At 30.9% G+C, this 24,655-nt stretch overlaps 3 protein-coding genes across 3 annotated transcripts in view; 2 read left to right on the forward strand and 1 right to left on the reverse strand.

Moving 5' to 3' along the window:
* The window catches only part of LOC107453405 (ribosomal RNA small subunit methyltransferase NEP1), a 36,876-nt gene extending 17,407 nt beyond the window's left edge, over window positions 1-19,469 (forward strand). The window contains exons 4-6 of the mRNA XM_016070234.3: window positions 12,445-12,503; window positions 17,377-17,526; window positions 19,302-19,469. Coding sequence (XP_015925720.1) covers window positions 12,445-12,503; window positions 17,377-17,526; window positions 19,302-19,415 — 323 coding nt within the window. The 3' untranslated portion in view covers window positions 19,416-19,469. The remainder of the gene's footprint in view (window positions 1-12,444; window positions 12,504-17,376; window positions 17,527-19,301) is intronic.
* Window positions 19,470-20,208: 739 nt separating this feature from the next.
* LOC107453398 (uncharacterized) lies at window positions 20,209-21,293 on the reverse strand. The gene is made up of 2 exons (XM_071178049.1): window positions 21,280-21,293; window positions 20,209-21,049 (listed from the first exon to the last, which is right to left on the reverse strand). The coding sequence occupies exons 1-2, from the start codon at window positions 21,291-21,293 to the stop codon at window positions 20,209-20,211; spliced, it is 855 nt and encodes a 284-aa protein (XP_071034150.1).
* Window positions 21,294-23,344: 2,051 nt separating this feature from the next.
* Window positions 23,345-23,989, forward strand: LOC139425051 (uncharacterized). The gene has a single exon (XM_071178050.1). It carries the CDS (start codon window positions 23,345-23,347, stop codon window positions 23,987-23,989), a length of 645 nt encoding a protein of 214 aa, XP_071034151.1.
* The last annotated feature ends 666 nt before the right edge of the window (window positions 23,990-24,655 follow it).

Consider the following 24,655-nt stretch of genomic DNA (forward strand, 5'->3'; position numbering starts at 1 on the left):
ACTTCGACAGAAAACCCATTACTCCAAAAACAGTGAAAAATAAGCAGAGATATAAATGACTACAAGAAGAAAGTAGAAGTTTATTATTCAGTGATTGGTGTAAAAAGATCTATATGGTTAGCTGTTAATTTTATTTTTTTAAAAGAAATAAAATCAAACAGGCATGTAATTCTTTTGCTAATTCATGTAATTACACGAATCTCAAGACGTTTGATTCACGAACTTCCACTTCCACGAATCTATTGTTTATATTACTCCAAAATTTTCTCATGGTTCCGCTAATCTTAGATTTAAATTTTGTTAAGATCTTGTTAACAAGGCATTTATTCTACCCTTCTTTTTTTTTTTTTTTTTTNTTTTTTTTTTTTTTTTTTTTTTTTTTTTTTTTTTTTTTACATAGATTTGTAAGAGAAAAACGTAACTTAGAGAACACGAGACATAAAAAAAATTCTATATGAACTTTTGCTGCTAGAATTACTGAGGCAAACACAGGCGTAGAAAATTGATAATCAAGAAAGTAACTCCAAAATTGCAATTCCAAATTACATTTAAATGAACATTCGCTAGGAGAATTCTCAAAAAAAATTTATAAAATTTTCATTTTTTTTAAACTTATATATTTTAATGGGTAGCAATTTTGTTGGTAACTCATTGTAACAATAATTATTTAATGTGGTACATTTGCCCTATTTTTTTTTTATATAACTGAAATTAGATCAAATTCATTTTTAATATAATTTTATGACATGGAAATTTTTAATTGTACATTTCAGTATTACATTTTGAATGCGATTAACATTATCGTAAATCTGTGATTTAATCTTTTTCTAGCAGTTAATTTTCTCATGGCTTTTAAAATTTCGATATTTTGAGACACTCTATGCACATTTTGGTGCACTCGATTTGTATTGAATTATGCATAAATTCATGCGCTGTTTTGATTTTGTCAACCATTATTACTATGAATTTTCACAATGCAGTGTAACGTCCCTTTTCCGGAAGGGTCAATTTCCCGGACACTTTTTAACTGTCAAAATAAACAAACATCTCTTCATCTTCCCCTCTCTTAAAAATAAAAAAAGAAGAGGTCTTTGGACAGGTTTTTTCCTTTTCTAATTTCTAGTGATTCATGCATTGAATCCATAAATCCACAGAAAGGGGAAAAGACCTCCCAAGACAGTGGAGTGGCGCTGCTCCTCAGGAACGCGGGAAAGGAGAGAGATTTGTTTTCAAAAGAGCACAACTGCGTCCCATCTTTCTAGTCCCCTTCTTTCCTATGCAGCTGTCTAGTGAAAGAGGCATTTCTTGGAACCGTCTTATTAGAGTGTCGGGGGAAGAAGAAATACTGTGAAAAAGGGTAAACTCAGCAAACGTTAACGTGGAGAGAGGGTCACTTTCAGTCACACAAGAAAAAATAAAGAGAACCCAATCAGCATGCCGTGCCTTTATGCTTGATTGATAGCCAATGATGGGGGAGAAAATAAGAATTTGACACTTCCCCGCCCTCAACTTGAATGACAAATAAGAAGGAAATGAATTTTCTTCTCCACTTACCCACCTTAATGAATGGCGGAAATTTCCCCCTTCTTTCTTGAATCGTTCTAGTTCAAAACGGTGGAAAGAGCAATTCATAACTGTCAAAAAATTTTCCGTTCTCTATATTTTAAGCAATGATTATTTGTCCCGCAGTGGGCTGATTGTTAAGACACGGTTCCCAGAAGATCACCGGAGTCAAGCATCACTGACTGCGGTCTGTGTGCGGGTGGGTGACCACTTGGATCAGTCTGCGTAGGGACCGAGGGTGTGCGATATTGGTCCTCGTTAAACTATGCTACCGTAAAGTGCTCGACTTCGCGCGCAGGTCGCCGGGCTATCGAAGCGGGGGTGCCATCCCCTCCGCAGAGGATCAAAATTGTGATGACATGTCCTTTGATCATCCTCCGGGATGTTTCCCAGACCGTCGCCAATATCCCATTGTGCAGCTCTAGTGCGACGTAAATTAACAACAAGAACAGCAATGATTATTTTTTTCTAATATTTTGTTTTTGATTGATTAGATATCATTCTAATACTAAAACATTATTGCCCAAAAAATAATGTTTATTTATTTTTTGCTTCTTAGATTCAGATCGTTTATTAGATTGTTTTAAGCTTTGTTTACCTTGGGGGTCTATTATACAGAAAATCGAATATCCGGTCTTCCAAAAGTCCCAACGATTCCGGATCGTGGCTTTTACAGTTATTGGCATAGATTTCACGATTTTTAGAATCTTTTTTTCTTTATTTTTTTATGCGAACTTGCAACTTGCAAAATGTGAAAAAGGAGTCAGTTTTAATTTGGATATATTGGAGTAAATTTTTGTTTTTTAATTCAAAAAATACTGTTGCAATAATTTACATTAAGTAAAGGATAAATAAAAAAACTACTAAAAATATGTTTCAATGACTTATGAAACTTTAAAAAGTTAAATATAAGCAATTTAGAATATTTTCAAAATTAGAAGATGCATGAATATTATAATTCTTGCAATAAATACATTATGACTAATAGAAATATTTTGCTCAACCATGTTAAATGCTAATTGGAAAATGTTTTGTTATATTTCTTTTTCTTGAAGTTATAATGCTGGATGCTAGTTACAACAATCCTTTTTTAATTTAGTGTCTTGCACAAGCATTGCTTGTACCTCTCCACCCACTTGTAAGTAGTAAACCACTTGTAAGTAGTACTCATAGCAAATCGTTTAATCTTTCCTTATATGGAAGTGAAAGATCTTAAAATAACTTCTCTTTTGAAATATAAATCTAATTATTATTCATTGGCATGTTTTTAGCCTTGAAGTCCCAAAATAGAATTTCTACCCTTATCCTTTATCAAAGATATTTTATGAAAACGAATGAAGTTTTAATGCTTTTATTAATACAAAAGTATTTAATTTTTGTATTACACCCCCCTCCCCAAAAAAAAATCTTTTTTGGTAAGCCAAAAAAAAAATAATAAAATTTAGAATACTATGAATTTGTAAAATTTACGTTGGTATGACTGTCCTCTTTCCTACCATAAATAACATTTTTCCAATATCTGAAAAAAAAAATTTTACAGCAACAACAATAAAAACATAATAATACAATTTATCTATTAAGTGAACTAAACAGAAAAAAAAAAAAAAATTAAACATTTTTATATAACTATTCTAAAAAACTTTTCAAAAATTTTCACACAAAAATATACAAAATTTATATGCAAAACTAACTGGACAACAAGTGTCATTTAATCAGAATTTAAGATTCTGTGTGGTTAATGGGGTTATTTACTTGATGAAACTCTGTATTCCCTGTTAAAATGGAGGAAAACAGAGTTTCATGAAGCACTGTGAAATTGAGAGATCCAGACTGGATAAAACAAAAATAGTTTAGAGAGTTTCTTCTCACTGTGTTGAGAAAAAAAAAAGTTCAAGTTACTTTGCCCTTACTCCCAACTGATGCTGAGGTAAACATCTCCACTCAACGCGATTCGGATAAAGTTCAAGTTTCCTCGCCAAACATCTCCACACGGGATTCGGATCTCTCAAAAATTTAGAGATTACTTCTTCCCTTGAAGAAAGTAAAAAAAAATTGTTTTGGACACTTATTCATGATTTAATTTTGACATTTGTAGGTTGTGATTTTTCCTAAGCTTTGATACATGTACTATTTCAAAATTTTGTTTTCTTACATTTTTATTTTATTTTGTAATCAGTTTCTTGGTCATTCTTTCTTTTTCCTATTTTTTATTTTCTTTTTGTTAACCTTCACCTTATTATTTTTTTTTCAATGTTTACTTTTTCTGAAACATCAAACCTTTTATTTTTTCAATGTTTACTTTTACCGAAACATCAAACCTTTTATTTTTTCGATGTTTACATTTACTGAAACATCAGATTTTTTTCAACAATTTTTAGCCTTAACATTTTGAGAAGTTTGCTGTCTAATGTGCAAAGATGAGTTGTCATTGCTTGAATTAGCAGAGGTGATCAATCTCTTACCAAATTAAGTAACAACTGGCCCGACACAATCAATAAACGAACAAAAATCTTTGCAAGTCTGCAACCCAAGTAAAGCTTATGGTAAATCAGTATCAATTACAAAAAACTTAACTGAATTAACAATTTCGCCTAACTTAAGGGGAAACTCACAAATTTTGTTAAGTGTTAGTTGTCCTTTCGTTTGGGTAACATTTAATTCCTCACATTTTTTAATAGGAATACTTAATTTTAGCACCAAATCTTTTGGTATTACATTCAATGTTGACCTGGTATCAACATTCAATAATATCTCTTTGTTTACATTTTTATTTTGTTTTGGTTTTGCACGTCCCTTTAGGTATTTATTTTCCACTTTACCTCCATTTAGATATTCATTTTCAACTTTATATCCATTTAGGTACTCGTTTTCAACTTTATATCCGTTTAGGCACTCATTTTCAACTTTATATCCATTTAGGTACTCATTTTCAACTTTATATCCATTTAGATACTCGTTTTCAACTTTATATCCGGATATTAGTAATTGCTATTGATTACTTGTCATATTTTGAACGTTCACAAGAACCACATTATTAGGGTTGTTTACACACTTGGAGCCCATGTGAAATTGATTCAAAAGTCCTTTCTTTGAGCAATATTTACATTGATTTAATGGGTTCTCATGTGTTGTATGATTTATTTTGGGTTTAGTCACATTTGGGGTTACATTTTTATTTTTAGGACAAGCCGGGGCTTTATGTCCTGGTGCATTACGCTTAAAGTACTTAATATCATATTTCGGGTTTTCTAACTTCTTCACATATGGTCCCTTATTAGCTTGAAATTTATTTTTATCTAAGTCACTTTTAATTTTTTCATAAAGTTTAAGTTTTTGTTTAAATTCTAAAAGATTACTGGCTCCATAAAGAATTGTTTTATTATTTGTTTGGTCTGGTATTCCTTGAATTATGTAAGTGATTAGAGCTAAGTCATCAATATCGCTTTGAGTAGCTATTTCTCTCATTTTTAGGAAATATTCTTGAAGAGTTTCATTATACCTTTGTTTTCTTTTTTGCAACATTGCATGTACTTCTGCACTATTGCAACTAAGTCCAAATTCTTCAAGCAAAAGATTTTTTAATTTTTCATACGAATTTAACTGAGTTTCACTTCTAATTAAAGTTAATGCATTACTTTTCATACATATTTTTGCAAATAAAAATTTTTGCATATCAGACAATTTAAATAAATTAGCATGAGTTTCAAAATTTTCAAACCAAGAACTAATATTATCAAAACGGTTTCCATTAAACATAGGGGTAACTGCTTCAATATCTGAAAAACTAACTATTAATTTTGTTTTGTTTTCCCTATTTATATTATTACTAGAACTTAGACTATTGGATACCATATCTTCATCAACACTACTTTTTGTACATATAGAATTTAAACTAACTTGTGTAAATTGATTTACATGAATTTTAGTTGGTAAATGTGGTTCAAAATCAGTTTGAGTTTGTTTACTTTCAAACTGAGTAGTTTCCTCCTCATCTTCGGAGGGGTTTTCAATTACTATAGAATTTTGTAAGTGATTAAAATCACATAAACAATTTAATATATGCTTGGCAATTTCCTCCTTATTTCCTTCACTCGAAATATTAAGAATGTCAGATATTTTAACTAATTCCGAAAATTTAAAATTGTCACTAATTTCTTTAAGCTTATTCGAAAATTCATCATCGTTAGGTTCAAAAGAAAATTCTGAAAAATTGAGAATTTTGTTACGGTTTAAACGTGATATTTCATCGGGAAATAAAAGTTTAAATAATGACTTGATTTTGTTTGCCTTCGCTACTTTAATTGACGTTTGAACCACATCTATTTCTTTTAAAAACCGTAAAAATACTCTATTATATCATAATAAAAAAAACAATACAAACACAAGAATGCACTTCATATTCTACTATGATTCATTCAAAGATACGTAATAATAAAATTTTATATTACTAAAATATGCAATAAAAATTATTCATTATCGAGGAGGAAAAAAAATATGCAGATATGCGCGGGATTTATTTTTTGTACTAAAAAAAAAAGCACTTTTTGTCACACTTCGAAGGAGAAAAAAAAATCTTTTTCCTATAAAGGAATTTTCCATAGGAGCAAAAGCTCCTCTAATTTTTCTAATATAAATCGCGCACAAATTGGTTTTCTTCTTCTATATTTTGTTTTCACTATAACACTTTCTTTATCACTCGCTGCCGACTCACTACAATGGAATGTTTATTCCCACTTAAGGCACTGATCTTAGACATCACACGTTTTCATGGCTGTGACACAAAAACCTTAATCACTTTCAGCATTCTAGTAGCGGCGAATGTACCAGAACTGGTACCGTAAAATCGTCCTTCCTTCCCTCACACTGTCTTTCCATAATGGCGATATTTTTTGGTCACCGATGAAGCAATTTTTCTCCCGGGTGGGTGAATGAATGAGTTTTTCGAATCCGCTTAACTGATCGTTAACTTTTTTTCCGGTGTTGTTTGTTGATGGGGAAAATTTCTACGTTGCAGCCAGGCTCCTTTAAGCTAGTTTCCTCCGCAAGCCGCAGTATCCTGTTCGGCTTGAAATAACGGTGGATCCACACCGATATTTTTTAGTTAATTACAAGTCAAAGCAGCATAATTAATGAGTCCATGTTGTGCATTATCTTTTATTTTAATAAACGATGGTGAAATAGCAGTTTAACCCCTCTCCAAGCGGGAGAGGGGAAACACATATCCCGTCTAAATAGACGTAGATTTGTTAGGCATTATTATAAACAACAAAAAGCCACGCAAAAACATTGCTCCTGCGTTTTATAGGATGATTAAAAGTTGTGAAGAGGCCAGTCATTATTGCTTTTTCTGTATTCTTTCGCCTCATCAAAATTATTTATTGCTCATAGCAAATCGTTTAATCTTTCCTTATATGGAAGTGAAAGTTCTTAAAATAACTTCTCTTTTGAAATATAAATCTAATTATTATTCATTGGCATGTTTTTAGCCTTGAAGTCCCAAAATAGAATTTCTACGCTTATCCTTTACAAAAGATATTTTGTGAAAACGAATGAAGTTTTAATGCTTTTATTAATACAAAAGTATTTAATTTTTGTATTACATATATATAAATTAAAAACTTTCCTAACTTTGAGATTGGAGCAAAATTTATTCAAAGCAAAATTTATTCCTTTGCATTCATTCTACTTTTTTACAAAAAACACATATTGTGAGGATTAAACCCCAAAAAATTTTTCTTGGTTACAAGATTAGAAAGAACACTTTTTTTGTGCTTGTCTAAATGCTTCAAATTATCAGATTATATTTGTTTTGACAAATAAATTTTTAAAAGTGTTTATAAACATAATTTAACCCACTGGCGGTTAAGGAAATGGGCAAAATTGGGAGAATGATTCTCCCCTACACACAGTTCCCCTATCTATTAACATGAGAAAACCGGTTTTGCTATGCAGAGAAGACTGCAGGTTAAAATGCGACTTTTTACGTGCAGAACCGTCAGTGGGTTAAAGCATTCGTGCTTAAATCTAAATCTAGCATAGAAGAAACTGGACAATAAAATAAAACAATTGTAATTATTTATTTTTTTTGATAGTTTTATAAACATTAAATGTTACGAGAACTGTGAAAAAAATATAGCTGAAATAACAAACTATACAACCACTAGATAAATAAAAATCTAAAATATCAAATCATGTCATCTGTTGTTACAAGATTTATTGAGAAGTGAAATTGAAATTATTTATATTAAAATGTGACTTTGATACTTCAGTCTATATACAATCTCTTCAAACCTTTCCTCATTCGTAGCTATTTAAAATATAAAGCTCTGGATTTCAAATACATTTTTTAAAATAAATTTTTAAATTATTTTACCAGGATTTAGTGAGAAAGTCTCAAACTAAAATATATTTTTATTTAATTGGCATTGATTGTGTCAATTTTTTCTGAACTGTAATAGTATTTAAGTTTGAGAACTATATATTTCATTTAAATTTATTATGATAGAGCCCCCATTATACGATTCTTAAGTTTTCCAACACCCATTTTAAATCAAGTTAGTGCCGTTCCTACACACTGTCCATCATTATTACAAATGGTAACTCTTGTGACAACAAATTCTATGTTTAGCTACTAGAAAAGGACAAATACAGAAAACAAAAATTTATCAATTTCTTAAAATGATATCATATTATTACTTATGATGGAACAAGGTTGGGTTTTTGACGTCAAAAAGTGGTTTTTGACATGACGGGTATAATACTGGTTTAAACCGTCAAAAACTGAAGTTTGCCAAGAAAATATATAAACTTCAAAACTACCAACAGTTGCCATGCATTATATTGAAATTTAATTATACTATAGGTAATCGGCAGGTTTTAAAATATTTTTTAATTAAAATTAAGGTAAAATAACAGATTTAAAATCTCAAAAATTTATATTCAAATGCATGTGCAGAAAAATTTTGCACAAAAATTGTTTAAATATTTATATTTAAAAAAAAAATTTTTTTTTTGGTACTTAAGAAAATTAAAAGTTTATTACTATGCATTTTTGACATATAAGGAACATATAACTAATATTTATAAGGAACTTACAAGTTATGTTGTATAAATACAAACTTGATACAAGTGTGTGTATAAAAAAAAAATTTTAATGTTATACCGAATATCTTTACTATCCATTAATTTGAATTTAAAAGTAGTTATATTTATGAATAATGATAAATATAATTCATATTGTTTATTATATTTATTTATAATTATTACACTTATCATTTTAAAACAATTTTTATCTCTTAATTTTTTTTTCTCCACTTGTATTAAGAATACAAATAATGCATATCTTGAAAGCAAGAAGTAATTATTCAACAGCTGAATATTTAGATATTCAACAAAACTATATCGTATTCAGCAAAATGAAATTCACAAGTATTTGGATAAACTAAATTTTCAGCATAGTAAATGAATAGGCTGAATATACTGTAAATCGACACTAACTACTCTGTGTATTTAACAGAAAGCACTTAAATTTGTATTGTCTTATGTTAAAAAGATTATTAAGAAGATTTAAAAGAATATTAAAAAGATTTTTCTTTAAAAGATGTCTAATGTACAAAACTGCTAATGTTTATCTTTAAAAATGTCTAATTTTTAGTATAATCTATACTATACACTAAATTTGGTTATAAATAAATTTCTTAATAATATCACTGCAGATTTTCAATAACACATGAAAATGAATACATAATATTACAAAAGATGTGAGCTTTCAAAAGTACAAGATTTTGGTTACTATTCAAAATATAAGTGTTTCTTCAAAATTTTAAATTTATTTTTTCTAGAACATATTTAGAAACACTATCCTTTATAAAAAATATATAAAGTTTATGTATTAATTAAATTTCACATATGAATATACATTTTTGACAGAGGTTTTTGACGTGACGATTTAAACCGTCAAAAACTGTCACATGTCAAAAACCTGCCAACCCTGTGATGGAATAACTAAGCATAATTTAATTAATTAATTTTTTTTAATAAGAAATTTTAATTCTAGTCCCGGCTTATTTTTATAAATTCTCATAGTTTAATGTTTTTACTCTTAAAAAATTACATTGAAAAGGTCCCCCATTTCAATTTTCTGACATACCCCAAAGATGCCTAATAATCATAATTCTTCAAAATTATGTTTTTTTTTTTCTCTTTTTTATTTAGTCTATTTTTAGCATCATATGTCTCATAATTTACATACATCTCCCTTTCATTATTTCTCTGGGTAAAAACTTTCCTTATCAATAAAATCAGACTTTAAAAAATAAAAAAATTCTACAATCTCAGGCTCAATATGTTTGTAAGCTATATTGCCGAATAAGTAGACACCGGATAATATGCACTGAAATGCAGACAAAATGTGCATGCAAATATGCACTAAAAAACTTGAATATATGCTCTTAAAACTAGAAATATGCATTTAAAATAGAAATTAAAAGTTCAACTTATTTAAATACTACTACTTACGTTTTCCAACAAACACAGCTAAAACATTTTTTTGTTAAAAGGAAGAAAATCAAAATATTTCTTACTTGAATCTACACATTTCTGAAGAAAAAGCCTAAAACTGAAGTATGATAAATGAGAGAAGAAAAATCATCTCATTTTCCGGAAAGATTTTATTAAACTGAATAATTTTTGTTGCAATACACAACTAAGTGTTTTTCCAAATTTTCAAGGGTGAATTGATGTCGTCGGTCATCAAAGATCATTTTGAAAGCAGAAAATGACCTCTCCACGTCAACCGATGTTATTGGACAAAACTTGTACAATTTCGTACTCATTGGTTTTACTTTCTGTGGAAGTTCAGTTCCGTTTCCATTAAGAAAATCATTTATCTTCTTCACTGCTGCAAAACCCGAATTTTTGTTTTGAACGAAACACCATTTTTCTTTTACTTTCTTCCCAACTGAGTCTGGAAGAGCATTGATACACTGGGGAATTTTTTCAATTTCGGATATGAACTCAGCCAGGGGAAGACCTCGTGTTTTGAGCTTTGGTATTGCTCCACTTAAGAAGGAAAAGTGAGTGTCAATTATGGCCAAGTCCTTCTGCTAAGAGATATCCTGTAGTAATTCTTTTGTGACATAAACTGAAGAAGCAAAGGAACTGTCAATTACATCTGCAACTGACTTTATTGTATCAAAATTATTAGCGTAAAAACATGCAGCTTCAATTCATGTACCCCACCTAGTTATCACAGGCTGTGGAGGTAAGGGCAAATCAGGATGCATTTCTTTATACAATTTTATATGCACAGGTGCCTTGAGAAAAACTTTCTTGATACTAGAAATTCAATCATTCACAGAGGAGAATACTTCTCGAACAGTCTCAGCCAGTCTGTGAACAGCATGAGCCAAACATGTAATATGAAGCATTCTGGGATAAAAAATTTCCAGTGCTGCTGCAGATTTGACCATATACGGAGCGGCATCACGGACAAAAATCAAAACATCTTCAGAACCATCTCTATCAAGCCATAATAATCTGATAGAATCATTGACAAACCTTGCTATGGTTGAATGATTGACTTTTTCAAGGGCTTTGCTTGCTAGAAGATGTGGTCGAGTAGGAATATTATCCATTTTTCCACAAATAAAATTAGCAATATAGCGACCGCACTTATCTGTCGTCTCATCGGCTTCAATCCATATAGGGCCATCTCCAATATCTCGTCGAATATCATCCAGTACTTCGTTATATATTGGTTGAAGGTAGTTCTTTCTTAAAGTCGATTCATCGGGAATGATCTGATTGGTACAATATTTTTTTAAAAACTGTCTTAAGTTTGAATTATTTAACTTTTTTAAAGGAATATTGCTGCTTACTAAGGCTTTGCATAAATCACTAGAAAAATCACTTTCCTTTTTAGCTGCTTGAACAGGAATAGTTAATAAACTTTGAACAAATCCTTTTGTATTCTGCTTTTTCTTCGCAGAGTGAACATTAGTCTTTATATGTTGACCGATTTGGTACTTTTTTTCACAGGAAATGTGCTTTTGGCGAATCACACAAAATACTATTTTCCCATCGGTCGTAAGTCCTTCCCATAGTCCGAAGTCCATGTCTTCATTAAATTTGATTAAGTCAACTTAATTTTTGGCATATTATAAAATTCAGCAGTCAAAAATCACGTTCGAAGCTTCACTAACTACGTATTCAACTGATGGATGTCGAAACTATCTATCTATCGGATGGACTATCGAAATATGTTATAATAGCAGCTCTCTCCGAAAATGTATTCACTCCACCTTTTAACTAATCAATCACAGGAAAGGGAGGTCATTTTCTACCTACCACAGAAGCCTTATTTTTCCCACACAGATTGACAATTATTTATTCCAGGAAAAGACATACCTTCATAGAATATCTGACCATCCCTTTCTCAGGTTTCTATGACGAATGTCTGTTTCGGTGGGCCCTTTGTACCCCCCTTCCCGACACACACCTCATTTCTACATCTTTTTCACGTGATTGCAATCACCCCCAGCAACATCAATCCAGCTGACCCTTTCAGGTGATAAAGAACGACAAAACAAAATTTAAAGCGTTCTTTATACTAACATAAAAAGAATAGTGATATGGTTTTAGGAGGGAAAAGCCATAAAATGCTGAAAATATGCATTTATAAGAGCAAATATACCTTTTTATGCATTTATATGCACAAATGGCAAAAAGTGCTAAAATATGCAATTGCATATGCACGTATGCAATTGCATATTATCCGCTGTCTACTAATAAATATTTTAAAAGAAATCAAGTGATTTAATTAATAATAACTATCGTTGTCTTTTGTTTTCTTTTTAATTCATAGTTGTGTTTCATTTTCAGTTCAACTACTGCATAAACTTACTATCAGATCCGGAGAGGGAAATCAAAGACTTATGAAGGTAAAATGACTTATCCACTGTTGACAGCTCCAATATCCTGAATGTTTTCTTCTTTTTTCTATCTAAGCTACTTTCTGCTCAGGTTATTCAACACAAAAGTACTGCATGGTCATTAAACATTTACGAACATCGTTGTCCAGAATCTGATGAATTAAATGTTGCACAACCATTAAAATATTTTCTCATTTATAGTTTTATGTTTTACATTTTCATTTATTTCTTACTATTTAAGTGAGAAATACTTTGATTTTTTTTTAAAGTTATCTATTTTATATTTGATCTAATAAAATGTATTACGCCTTTAAATTCCTAATCTTGTACAACATAGCTATGGAAATTAAAATTTTCTGAAGTAATTTCTTGTATGTAGTTAAGCAAATGACTAGTGAACACAAATGAGCTATTTTTACCTAATTTTTTTTTTTTTTAAGTGAAATTAACTTCTGAGTGTCGATACTTTCATAACTAACTAAAACATATGTGCATATGTTGGAACTTTTAATCTTCTCTTTCTTTTATGGAAATATTAAGACATCCATTGACTGTTAGAGTATCAAATTACTAGACAAATTTTTATAGAATATAACTTCTTTTTCATTGAGTAATATCTGATAATGCCTGTTAATTATCAAGAAAAGCAGCGGAATTTGCCTCTAATTTTCCAGCGTGGCCACCCACCCACCCACCTGGAATTATCAGGGAATTTTTTTATTCTGAAAAAAACTTACGAAAATCAAGGGAATTTGAATAGAAACTTAAGAAAATCTTGGAATTTTAAGGAAAATCTGGAGGGGTTTTTTTTTTTTTCGATTTTCTTTATTTCACCATTATCTTACCATCCATTATGCCCAGTTTTTTTTGGTTGGAAACTTATAGCCTAACAGTCTAAATATTGCCCATTTAGCAATATTTTACTTTCATCCTAGCTTATTCCAATATAACCCTGTTAAACTAGCTTGGAATGCCATATGAAAAACTTCCATGGTTGCTAAATGAACCTTTGACCTCTTTGGAGGCTATGCAGTTTATGAATGGCAAAGACTGTAGTGATGAGAGGAAATGGGGTATTTGCTCCCGATTATGAAAGCATTTCTTTTTTTTGGTTTTCTAGTGTGTGATCTAAATCCAATTACCATTCAAGCTCGTTCCAGTGCTTTGGGGGTATTTTTTTCTTCTTTTGATAACATTACTCAAATCGTTTTCGGATTTTTGATTTTATAAAGTTTTCCAAAAATTATTTTGTCATAATTTAACCACAATGAATTTTATTTCACAATCTTTATTTGCTGAAAGTTTCAGCTCTCTGATCCAATGAAATCGAACTATTTTTTTTCTTTGCCAAACCAACCCATCGCACATCTTTTTACAATTAATAGGAGCAAGACAGTTTTGTAGAGAAATCGTAACATGCGTTGCATTGATGCTAATTTTTGTGATTTCATTTTGGCCTTTTAAAACATATTTTATTTTAAAAAAGATTCCTTTAAGAACCAACTATATGTTGATTAATATTACTGTTTATTGGTAAATATTTGATTTTAGATTCAAAATTCGAATTGTGCATTCAATAATAATGTTGAAAGTTCGTAATTGGTGCTTGCATTCTAGAAATGATATTTCTGAAATTGTTTATCCTTTTTCCCTAAAAAGCTGACAAAATACTATGGAATTTAGGACAAACATGTTAAATGAGAATATTAAGAAAAATATTGATATTTGTTTATTAGGAAGAAGGAAAACAAAACATTATGTTAGTTTGTTCTACACTCTGCAGGTACGTTTCTAATTGTAAAAACAACAATTAACTAATCTAAACTAAAAAAGCGTGATGTTAGACTTAATTCTTTAAATATTTTGATACCAAATTTTTTTAAAAAATGAAATTTAAAGAATTTTAGGTAGTTTTTCTCTATAGAGTACATATCCTTGCCGGCCGAAGACTCCCCGTGTAGTAAATGGTGACTGATGCACGTTAAATCTATCGAGTCTCAAAGTCCTCCATGTTCCCATAACAAATCAATACCTCTGGGGGTACTGATCCAGGAGTTTCCTTGTCTTCTGGATTGGTTCAAAATTACAAGGCTACGGAGTTGAACATTAGTAGTCGTAAACCCATGAAATTGGGTCAGCTGTTCAACGACGGTTATAAAATAAAATATAAAGTACATAACAATAAATTTGACACATTTACATTTAAATGCTGATTATCTCTGTAAATAATAATGACAATTTAAAATAAACAACATTATACAGTAGGGAACCGATTATCCGGAACGATCGGGGCCATCGCTTTTCCGGATAACTGATTTTTCCGGTTTTCTGAATCGCTGCAAAAAGCCGTTTTTTTTTTTTTTTTTTTTTTTTTTTTTATTGTTAAACCCAACTAAAAAAAAAAAAAAATTTTTTTTGGAAATGTTACAAAGAAGAAAAAACGGTGGAGTAATACACTAATGATTATTTCCAAAATGATGGTAAGGTAAACATCTTTCAAAAAAGAAGGAAAAATCCTAAAATCTTATGAGGAAAAAAAAAAGTTTTTAAAAATGGCAGGATAATTTATCAAATTTCGTTCCGGTTTTTTGATTTCCGGATAACGGGTTCTGTACTGTATAAACATTTGACTTAAGATATTGGTTTAAAGAAAATGTTTTCAATGAATTTTGATTAAAGGGCACTGTTTGGACAAAATACTATGAAAAGGCTCTACATTTAAGTGGGAATCAATTGTTAAATTTCAAGGCTGAAATAAATTTAAAAATATACTGATGTGTAATTGCCTGAAATTATTTTCTTTTACTTAATATTGTATTTTCCAGAATTTTTGTGTCACTTTGTGTTTCTTTTTTTGGTACATTTTGTGCAAATACTATTTAAAGTAACACATTAAAACATTTTTTATTTAATAAAAACAACTTATCCTATAAGGTAAGCATAATATTCTCTCCACATCTATATTAATTTTTTAAAAATAATGTTGTATCAAAGCATAAAAATTTTAAAAAATAAAGAACAAGACAAACTAAGACAGACAGACTAAATTTAAATTGTTAAAACAATTCTAATCTAATTATTTTTTGAAGATTATATATTTAAAAAAATTACATTTTGAATTAAATACTTTAGAATATTGATACTTTTCTTGTGGGTTAAGTATCCATCCTACATTTTGTGAGAAGAAGAAAAAAACCTAAAAATTTTAAGATTTTTATCCTAGAAAAATCAGAGAAATTTGACACCTGGTTTGAGTGGCTGAACCTTTTTTATAACTTTGGGAATTATTAATGTGACTTTTTAAAATATCGAGTGTCTAAATTATGTTATTAAATTAGTAAATATCAAAATTGACCATTACCTAGATTATTGTTATTCCTTCTTAATTAAATGAATATCATATTGCATTCTTAGAATACTCGATTTTTGTAAAAGGTTTCTTAAATGTACAGTGCGTAAATTAAAATAACAGACCATCCATAATATCTTTTGATGTAATGGTCTGATCTTCACGGTCTAGGACTCAATCTGAATGGTACGAGGGGGTGACCTCAAATATGCTAATTATTTAGTGTATATAATATTTTTGAGTTATGAAATCTGACACAAAAACGTACTTTCTCTGAATAAACATACCTTTTTTTTTTTCTTTTTTTTTTTACAGATTTCGATTTCTCTCCCCCAAAATATAGGGAGTAGCCGCAACCTAGGAAATAGGGTCCCGATTGTTTGGTCTGGAGAGCAATTCTAAGTTTTGATCCCCAACGTTAATTTTACTTTTATCTTATTTCACCATATCTCAACTTTTCAAGCGAATTTAAACATTTTTGCACACAGTTATAAAATTCATTTATCCAAAGATAATTCCATGCAAAATGTAAATTTTAGTAAATATTTATTATTTTATCTAATAATAGTTGGGACATTTTTGAACTGTTAGGTATACAATTTTTTGCATCATCTTAAAGGATGTAATTTTACATAACAAAATACAAAATTTGAGCAAACTTGGTAGAATAGTTCCTGAGAAAATAAATTTTAAAAATACGATTTTTTTTTAAATTTGATTTTTCAGGAACTACTTAACCAATTTCGCTCAGATTTTGTATTTTGCCATGCAAATTAAAAACTTTTAAATTTCTTTAAAAAGTTGGAAAAAAAATTTCTTCCTAATAATTCAAAATATTGACTATTAAGTACAATGATAAAAATTTTATAATTGTGTGCAAAAAGTTTCCGATTTGCTTAAAAAATTCTTGAGATATGGTGAAATACTCAAAAAGCAGAAAAATTAATGTTAAAGAATCCTAACTTAGGACCGCTCTCCAGACAAATTAATGGCACCCTATTTCCTCAATTGCAGCTACCCCCTATATTTTGGGGGTGAAAGATCCAAATCTCTTGGAAAAAATATATGTTTATTCAGGGAAAGTACATTTTTGTGCCTAATTTTGTAACTTATAATATTGTCTGCTCTAATTAGTTAGCACGTTTGAGGTCACCCCTTTGAGTCCTTGAATATAATGATCCATTTATTTTTTGCGCACTGTACATGTTTATAAAAAAAAAATTAATGGCAATTTTTTTTTAAATGATTATTGGTATCTTATTAAAACCTGACATCTGTTGATGGTAAATTCAAACATTGAATAACTCACTTAATTTTCTTATCTCAATCTATTGAAAAAGAATATAGTTATGGCAAAACATTAATTTTCAGCTAGAAATTTAGATACATTCATCAAATTCTCGAGAAATGAAACATTTTATTTTAAATAATATTTTTAGTCATTGATATTAAATCTTTATTTCCTGTTATTAATTCATGATATAAAATTCTGTATTGTATATTTATTATTGAATTATTTTTTCTCTTCTGAAGGTGATTAAGAATCCTGTTACAGATCATTTACCTGTAGGATGTAAAAAAATAGCCACATCTTTTTCCTCAGAGAAAATTGTTCACCCTCGTGATCTAGTTCCTCCTGATGAACCTATTGTTATAGTTGTTGGTGCTATGGCTCACGGACAAGTAAGTATACACTTCCTGCAATGTGCCATAAACTCCCTCTTAACTGACCCCTAATTAACATGATGTCTCAAACTGCCTTACTGGGGCCCCTTAATAATTTCTTTCAATTTAGCATCAGACTTAGTTTTAAACATAGTTTGATTTTTTATCATGAGCGTGTTATTGAATTTGGTGCCATTTAAATGCCTTTAGCGGCTGTGCCATCAAACTTCAATCGATCATTTGTTGAATTGTCTGTGCTTAATTTATTTCATTCCATTTTAATGCTTCCAACTGCCCAATTTCTTATCTGTTCTGTTGCAATAGCAAAAAGTAGAACCTATTGCATCAACAATTTGAGTTCTTTTTTTCTCCCTGTATCTTTTTTGCTCTTATTTTCATATATAACATTTGAAATCTGGTTTAATGAGACTTTTGCTTAACCAGCTTTGCTCAATTTAGTTATATTTTTTAAATAAATCTGATAATATTTATTTTTGAATTTCTTCTTTTGTACCCATTTCTGTCCTGACCATATGTTACATTAACTTAGTTTTATTTACAATTATGTATTAAGTTCTCTAATTGATTTCAAGACAGGAACACTAATTTTATAACTTGTAAATAAAAGTTTTTATTTATTTTTGCATATTCTTGAACCTATTTAAATGCCATTTTGAAACCGTTTTTTAATATTCCTTGATTCCTCGAAAGTTACTGGATATTTTAATTCTCTTTGTACATTGAGTATTTCAAGAATCGAAATTTTTTTAAAACCAATACTAATTTTTGAAACCTGTAGTTATATTGATATCCAATAAACAATTCATAATTATTTCAAAATTTCAGTTATTTTTATGAAATTATTTAAGGAAAATGCAGTTAAAAAGTCGTAGCAAAGTTTGAAAACAAAGATTTCTTTCAATAACCATATTTTGATGAATTATGGAAAAGATATTTGATTAAAAAATTTTCAGTACTATTTCTCGTCGATTTTTCAATTCAAAACAAAATAATTAAATTCATGAATAAAGAATAGTGTTTCTGTTATAATCATTCTCAATGTTCATAATAGTTCTTTTTTGAAAATAATTATACAACATACCTGCTGGTTCAACTTTTTGACATAAGACCTATAATTGATTAAACTATTTTACTCTTAACGATAAATATTTTCAAAATAATTAGTAGTCTTAGGCTGATAAAGGTCAGTAAATTTACCAACGACTGAGGAACTTAGTCGAGGTCCTGGCAAAAGATTCTCAGGTGCCATGTGGGGGGGGGGTTGAAACTGTTGATTTAATATATCTCTATATAGGATATATTTTTCTGATATTCTTAATTTTAGAATTTTGAATAACATCTAAATAAAGATTTTTGTGTCAAACTCATTTTTTTTTTTTTTAAAGAACTAAAACTTTTTTATGTTCTCTGAAGCATAGCCAGTGTTAGTTAAAAAATCTTCTCATTCTTATGTTAAAAAGGAATGTCACTTATGCTGTTGGTATTTTTATTTATTTTTTATATAATATCTTCATTTTGAATGTTACTGGAACTGAGTTATAAAACAAAAAAGGAGATTCTAAAATATTTCTGAAATTTGTATTGAATTATAAGGTAAATGTTGTTAAAGAATTATAAACCTCGCGCAATATTTCTTAATATATTATCTTTTAACTTGCTTAAATAAATTATTTAATTACATAAAACTGTAAAATGCATGGCATGGTTTTTCTATTACATTATATACTTTTTATTGCTGAACAAGTGATTGAAAATTTCACCTTTAATTTCAGGTCACTGCAGATTATGCAGAAGAAACAGTTTCGATTAGTGGTTACCCTCTTTCAGCTGCATTAACTTGCTCTAAATTTTGTTCTGCATTTGAAGAAGTTTGGGGAGTTCAGTAGCATTCATTTTTTTCTCAATTCTGTAAATATGTTGAATAAATTGGTTTTTATTTATTTTTTAAGTTTGTTTCAGTTAATATTCTAATTGAAAAGCTTGATCGCGGAAGAGATTATTTTAAGTGACATTTTTGTGAATTTAGGAACATCAACTGGAAAAAAAAACAATGATGCACAATTATCAGTTAAAAGGAGCTGCACAGTAATTATCGATTAAACACTTTTCTCGTAAGTATTATCAATTATTAGTAATTACCAATTAAACACATTCTTAAAACACCTAGTTTTGTTGAAATTACCAATAGCTAAGAGTTTCCTCTTATCAATTTGAGGCACTAAAACTGTACCGCTCCCCCCCCCCCTTCAACTTAAAAATCTGTTGTGGGGGGTTACATTATATAAGCAATATTTTGTGTATCCCCTTCTGATAGGCCACTTTTTATGCATCTGTTAAAAAAGATAACTTATTTTTTTTATCTACTTCATTAGAACAGGAATCAATAAAAGGGTTTCTTACCTTGTTCTTCTACCCGGGTCGGTAGGTACCTAAATAAATCAAATCAGTGACCACAAACTCAAAGTACTCCTACGAAATGGTTAACATGTGTATATTAACAGCACTAAACGCTACAAAAACAACATGTCTCCAACGGCAGTAACATTATCAAACTAACTAAAAAAATGTTCTTAGAGAGTTCTAAATCTCGTGGTGTTTTCTAGCAAAGAAAAATGGTATTCTGTTTTTTAACACTCCCCTTTTTGAGTTTTGGGGCATGTTGAACCGAATCTCAATACTTCATTGTCCAAATCTGGATGGTGGGCGAACAACACGTCCAACTCTGGTAGTGGCAGGAACTGAATCAGGAATGTCTGATGATATTCTTTCTGGCTCATCTTTGGAAGTCTCTGGCAGCTGATCTTTGCTGCTGAGATTCTCCTCGTCCAGTTCTAATGGGCAGAGATTTTGAATTGGTCTGATCAGAATTCCGGATTTGGTCTTAACTTTGGCTCTTCTGATCAGTCCATCTTTACTTGTGTAAACCGAGAGTATTCTTCCCAAGGGCCAATGTATTCTTTTGAGATTATCATTCCAAATCAAGATGATATCTCCAACTTTAGGATGGTATGTTGGTTTTCGAACTGTCAGTCTATGATGTAGCTGACTCAGATATTCACTACGGAATCTTGCTCGTAAATCTGTCATCAGTCTTCTTCTATACGCAAGTCTTTCGTTTAATTCCGTCTTGTCAGTTAGCTTTAATCTATCCAAGTCCGTACTACTACTTGTACGAGTGTCTTTCAGAAATAAATCAGGTGTTAAAGGACATGAATCATCGGGATCATCGCTAACATATGTTAAGAGTCTTGAATTGAGTTGGCTTTCACAATCACACAAAACAGTTTCAATTTCCTGGTAATTTAAGGATGTATGACCTAGGACCTTCCTCAAAATTCTTTTCAAAAGTCCTATTAACCTCTCAAAAAATCCTCCCCACCATGGAGCAGTCGGAGGTAGGAATCTCCATAAAATTGGAGAAAAAGTTGTCTTTAGTCTTTCTAGGTTGATATTCTCCAGAGAGTTGTTAGTTCCAATAAAATTAGTCCCATTGTCGGAGTAGATAATTGACGGACGTCCTCTGCGTGCGATAAATCTTCTTAAGGCAAGTATGAAATTATCTGTTGAAAGTGATGTCAATAGTTCTAAGTGTCAGGGCCGTTTTATCCATTAGGAATTGTAGGCAACTGCCTAGGGGCCCTGTGCTACCGAGAAAAAAATTGACAAAGTTTCTTAAACAGTAAAAATTTAATTTGAAATTTCAATGACGATTGTCTTGCTCTGTACATTACATCGACGCTATTTTAGTACATTTCTGAACGCATTCCAAATTAGATATTAATATTATGGTAGTTCATATATAACGCAGTAATATAATCGCAAGCAATTTTATCGCGGTAATTTTAACGCCGACTAATCAGATGGCTATACAGCAAGAGCAGCTTTTTAACACAACACGCTTAAAAACGCGCAAAATTCTACGTTGTGAATGCACACTTACTGTTCTGGTACCTACCATAGGTATGTATATTCTATGGCCAAGCTACCAAAGAGTATGTAAAAATAAGGTTGGCAGTACTGGTTCTTTCGTCGCATGACTGGGGAATTTCCCGATCCGCTAAATACATACGTTGTATTGTGTCATAGACAACATTTTTAATGTAATCGTTGAATTTTCACTTCGTGCAACTTGTTTGCGAGTTTTATGGCTGTGAATGAAAAGAGAGTTTTTCAGTTTGTGTTTCAAAACTTACGAATTTAGAGCCAAGTATTGGATATTTATTTATAAGGACTGCAGAAGTGCTTCGGGCTTCTAGAAAATCGGTAAAACGACGAGTAAAAATCCGTGTAGTGTAAACTGAAGTTAAAATTACTATACGTAAGTTTTATTATTTTTTACATATTTTATTACCTAATGCAGGACTTGACAAATGTGAAGTGCCGTTTTATTATTCAATTACTTACATATTTTATTTAATTTCAACGTTATCATATATTATTAGTTTGGGTGTTTATTATTAAGCAGGAAATTCAATATGTTTGAGCTTTTAAGGTGAAAATTTCATTTCCGTTTTAAACCGAAAGATTATTTTTTTCAGGAACAAAATGTCGGAGGTACCCGTAAAGAAAAAGCACCAAAGTTCTTCAGAAAAACGTAAAAAGCGGCAAGAGCAACAAAATAAGCTTAATGAACAATTAAAGAAGACACAAAACCTTTTCAAACTCGGATTTAGTCGCGAATCAAAGGAATATCAACCTCATGACTCTCCAAGTACGTCTTCTGCCAGCCGCACGATGGTAGTAGACCAAGTAGAGGTTCCTTGCGAGCCTTTTGAACAGATTGGCCAGGATCAAGAAACAGCTACGTTAGTCGGTGCAGAGGAAAGTGAGGCCGAGACAGAGGTCATACATCAAAACGTAGTTCATTTAGGGGTAGAATACCAGAATGACATTGGCTTATGGCAAAATATTACCAACGAAATGCAAGATTTTTGGTGTACTAGAGACCCTAACGAATGTCAACACTTTGAGTGTGATTTTTCTGCTTCAAGCCGACAGTAAAAGATTTTTTTCTCAGTCTATGTTTTTTCGGAAACACATAAGTGGTGGTAAAATTAAACGTGAGTGGCTCATGTATTCTCCGTCTACTGGAAAGGTATACTGTTTTCCATGTATCCTTTTTGGCGAAGCTCAAAACCGTTCACACTTTCAAACTGGATTTTCTGATTGGAAAAATGCGTTGCACCGAATTCAATCGCATGAGAATAATGCAACTCACCGAGTATGTGTACAGACACTGATTAGTAGACGGCGCACTCACGGACGAATCGACACTTCTTTGGAGGTTACATTTAATAAAGAAAGAGAATATTGGAAGAAAGTTTTAGAAAGAATGGTATCAGTGATAAAATTTTTGGATTAGCATTTCGTGGTGACAATGAAATTCTCGGTTCTCAACATAATGGCAACTATTTGGGAATTTTAGAGTTAATCGCTGAGTACGATCCGTTTCTTAATTCGCATTTAGCAAAATATGGTAATGGAGGCAAAGGAAAACAATCGTATTTGTCTGCAACGATTTGCGAGGAACTTATTGAAATATTGAGAAATAAGGTTTTAAAATATATTGTTAATGAAATCATTGAAGCCAAATACTTCTCAATAAGTGTCGATTCGACACCAGATATATGATCAGTTGACTGTAGTGCTGAGACATGTTACGTCGAACGGAGAAGTGGCTGAACGTTTCCTTAAATTTCTTCTCATACAGAGCCACAAAGGGGAAGAACTAGCCACCGAGATATTAAATATTTTAAGCCAATATAACATTGATGTAAGAAATTTAAGAGGTCAGTCTTACGATAATGCGTCAAATATGTCTGGTTGTTACAATGGTCTCCAGGCGCATATTAAGAGAATAAATCACCTCGCACACTACGTTCCCTGTGCAGCGCACTCACTGAATTTGATTGGAGTACGTGCAGCGGAAAGCTGCGTGGGAGCAATCTCATTCTTCGGATTCGTACAGGCACTATACAGCTTTTTTTCGGCATCAACTCATCGCTGGGGAATTATGCTCAAACACCTTGAAAAAGGTGATGAACGTAAGCAAGTTCCGTCATTGGTTCTGAAAAGAGTATCCGATACAAGATGGTGTGCAAGGGCCGATGCTACTAAGGCTTTGGCAAATTGTTACAACAGTTTTCAGAAAGCTTTGCAGTCTATTGCTGGCGTTGAGACTCAGACATCACAAGCGATTCACGAGGCGAAATGTCTATTGAATGACTTGGCAAAAAAAGAAAATGCTGTAATGGCCGTATTTTGGGCTACCATACTAGATCGGATCAATGGTGTCAGCAAATCTTTACAAAAGAAAACAATTGAACTTCAAACGGCAGTCAATCTTTTAAAATCGCTTTTAGATTTTTTAATTTCACAGAGAGAATCATTTGACGACTACGAGACTAAGGCAAATGAGAAAACTGATACTCTATACAGTGATGAGAATCAGCGTGTGTGAAAAAGGAAAAGGCATCACGATGACGGACCTGCAAAAGAAGTTGTGCTCAGAGGAAAAGAGAAATTAAAAGTTGATACATATTTGCCAGTACTAGACATGCTGTGTACAGAACTGTCGCGGCGCCTAGAAGCTTACCGGGAAATAAATTATCTGTTTGGGTTTCTAACAGATTTCTCGACAAAATCCGACGCTGAAATTAGACAGGCTTGCACAAAGTTTAAGGAACATTATTTCGAGGACATTGAGCCTGAGTTTATTGACGAAATGGTTCAGTATAAATACTTCATCTTACAATTAGAAGACGTCGGAAAAAAATTGTGCCTGCCGAAGAGTCTTACAAACTGATTATTGGTAACATGGCACAATCAACTTTCCCGAATGTAATGACAGCTTTGCAAATATATAGAAGTCTAATGATTACAAACGCCACTGGTGAACGAAACTTTTCCAAATTGAAATTAATTAAAAACTGCCTTCGTTCAACTATGTCTCAAAACCGTTTAAATTCATTGGCCATAATGGCAATTGAAAATGATGTATTGGAAAAGGTTAACTTTCTGGATGTCTTGAACGATTTTGTAACAGAAAAAGTTAGAAGAGTTAATATTTAAGCTTATTGTATGATTTTTTTTTTAAATGCATATATTAATTACTTATATTCTTTCC

The sequence above is a fragment of the Parasteatoda tepidariorum genome, chromosome 2, assembly GCF_043381705.1.
Source record: "Parasteatoda tepidariorum isolate YZ-2023 chromosome 2, CAS_Ptep_4.0, whole genome shotgun sequence".
Taxonomy (NCBI): domain Eukaryota; kingdom Metazoa; phylum Arthropoda; class Arachnida; order Araneae; family Theridiidae; genus Parasteatoda; species Parasteatoda tepidariorum.

What these genes read in the sequence shown, in the direction of transcription:
- LOC139425051 (XM_071178050.1), top strand. Translation starts at nt 23,345, where the DNA reads ATGTCTGGTTGTTACAATGGTCTCCAGGCGCATATTAAGAGAATAAAT.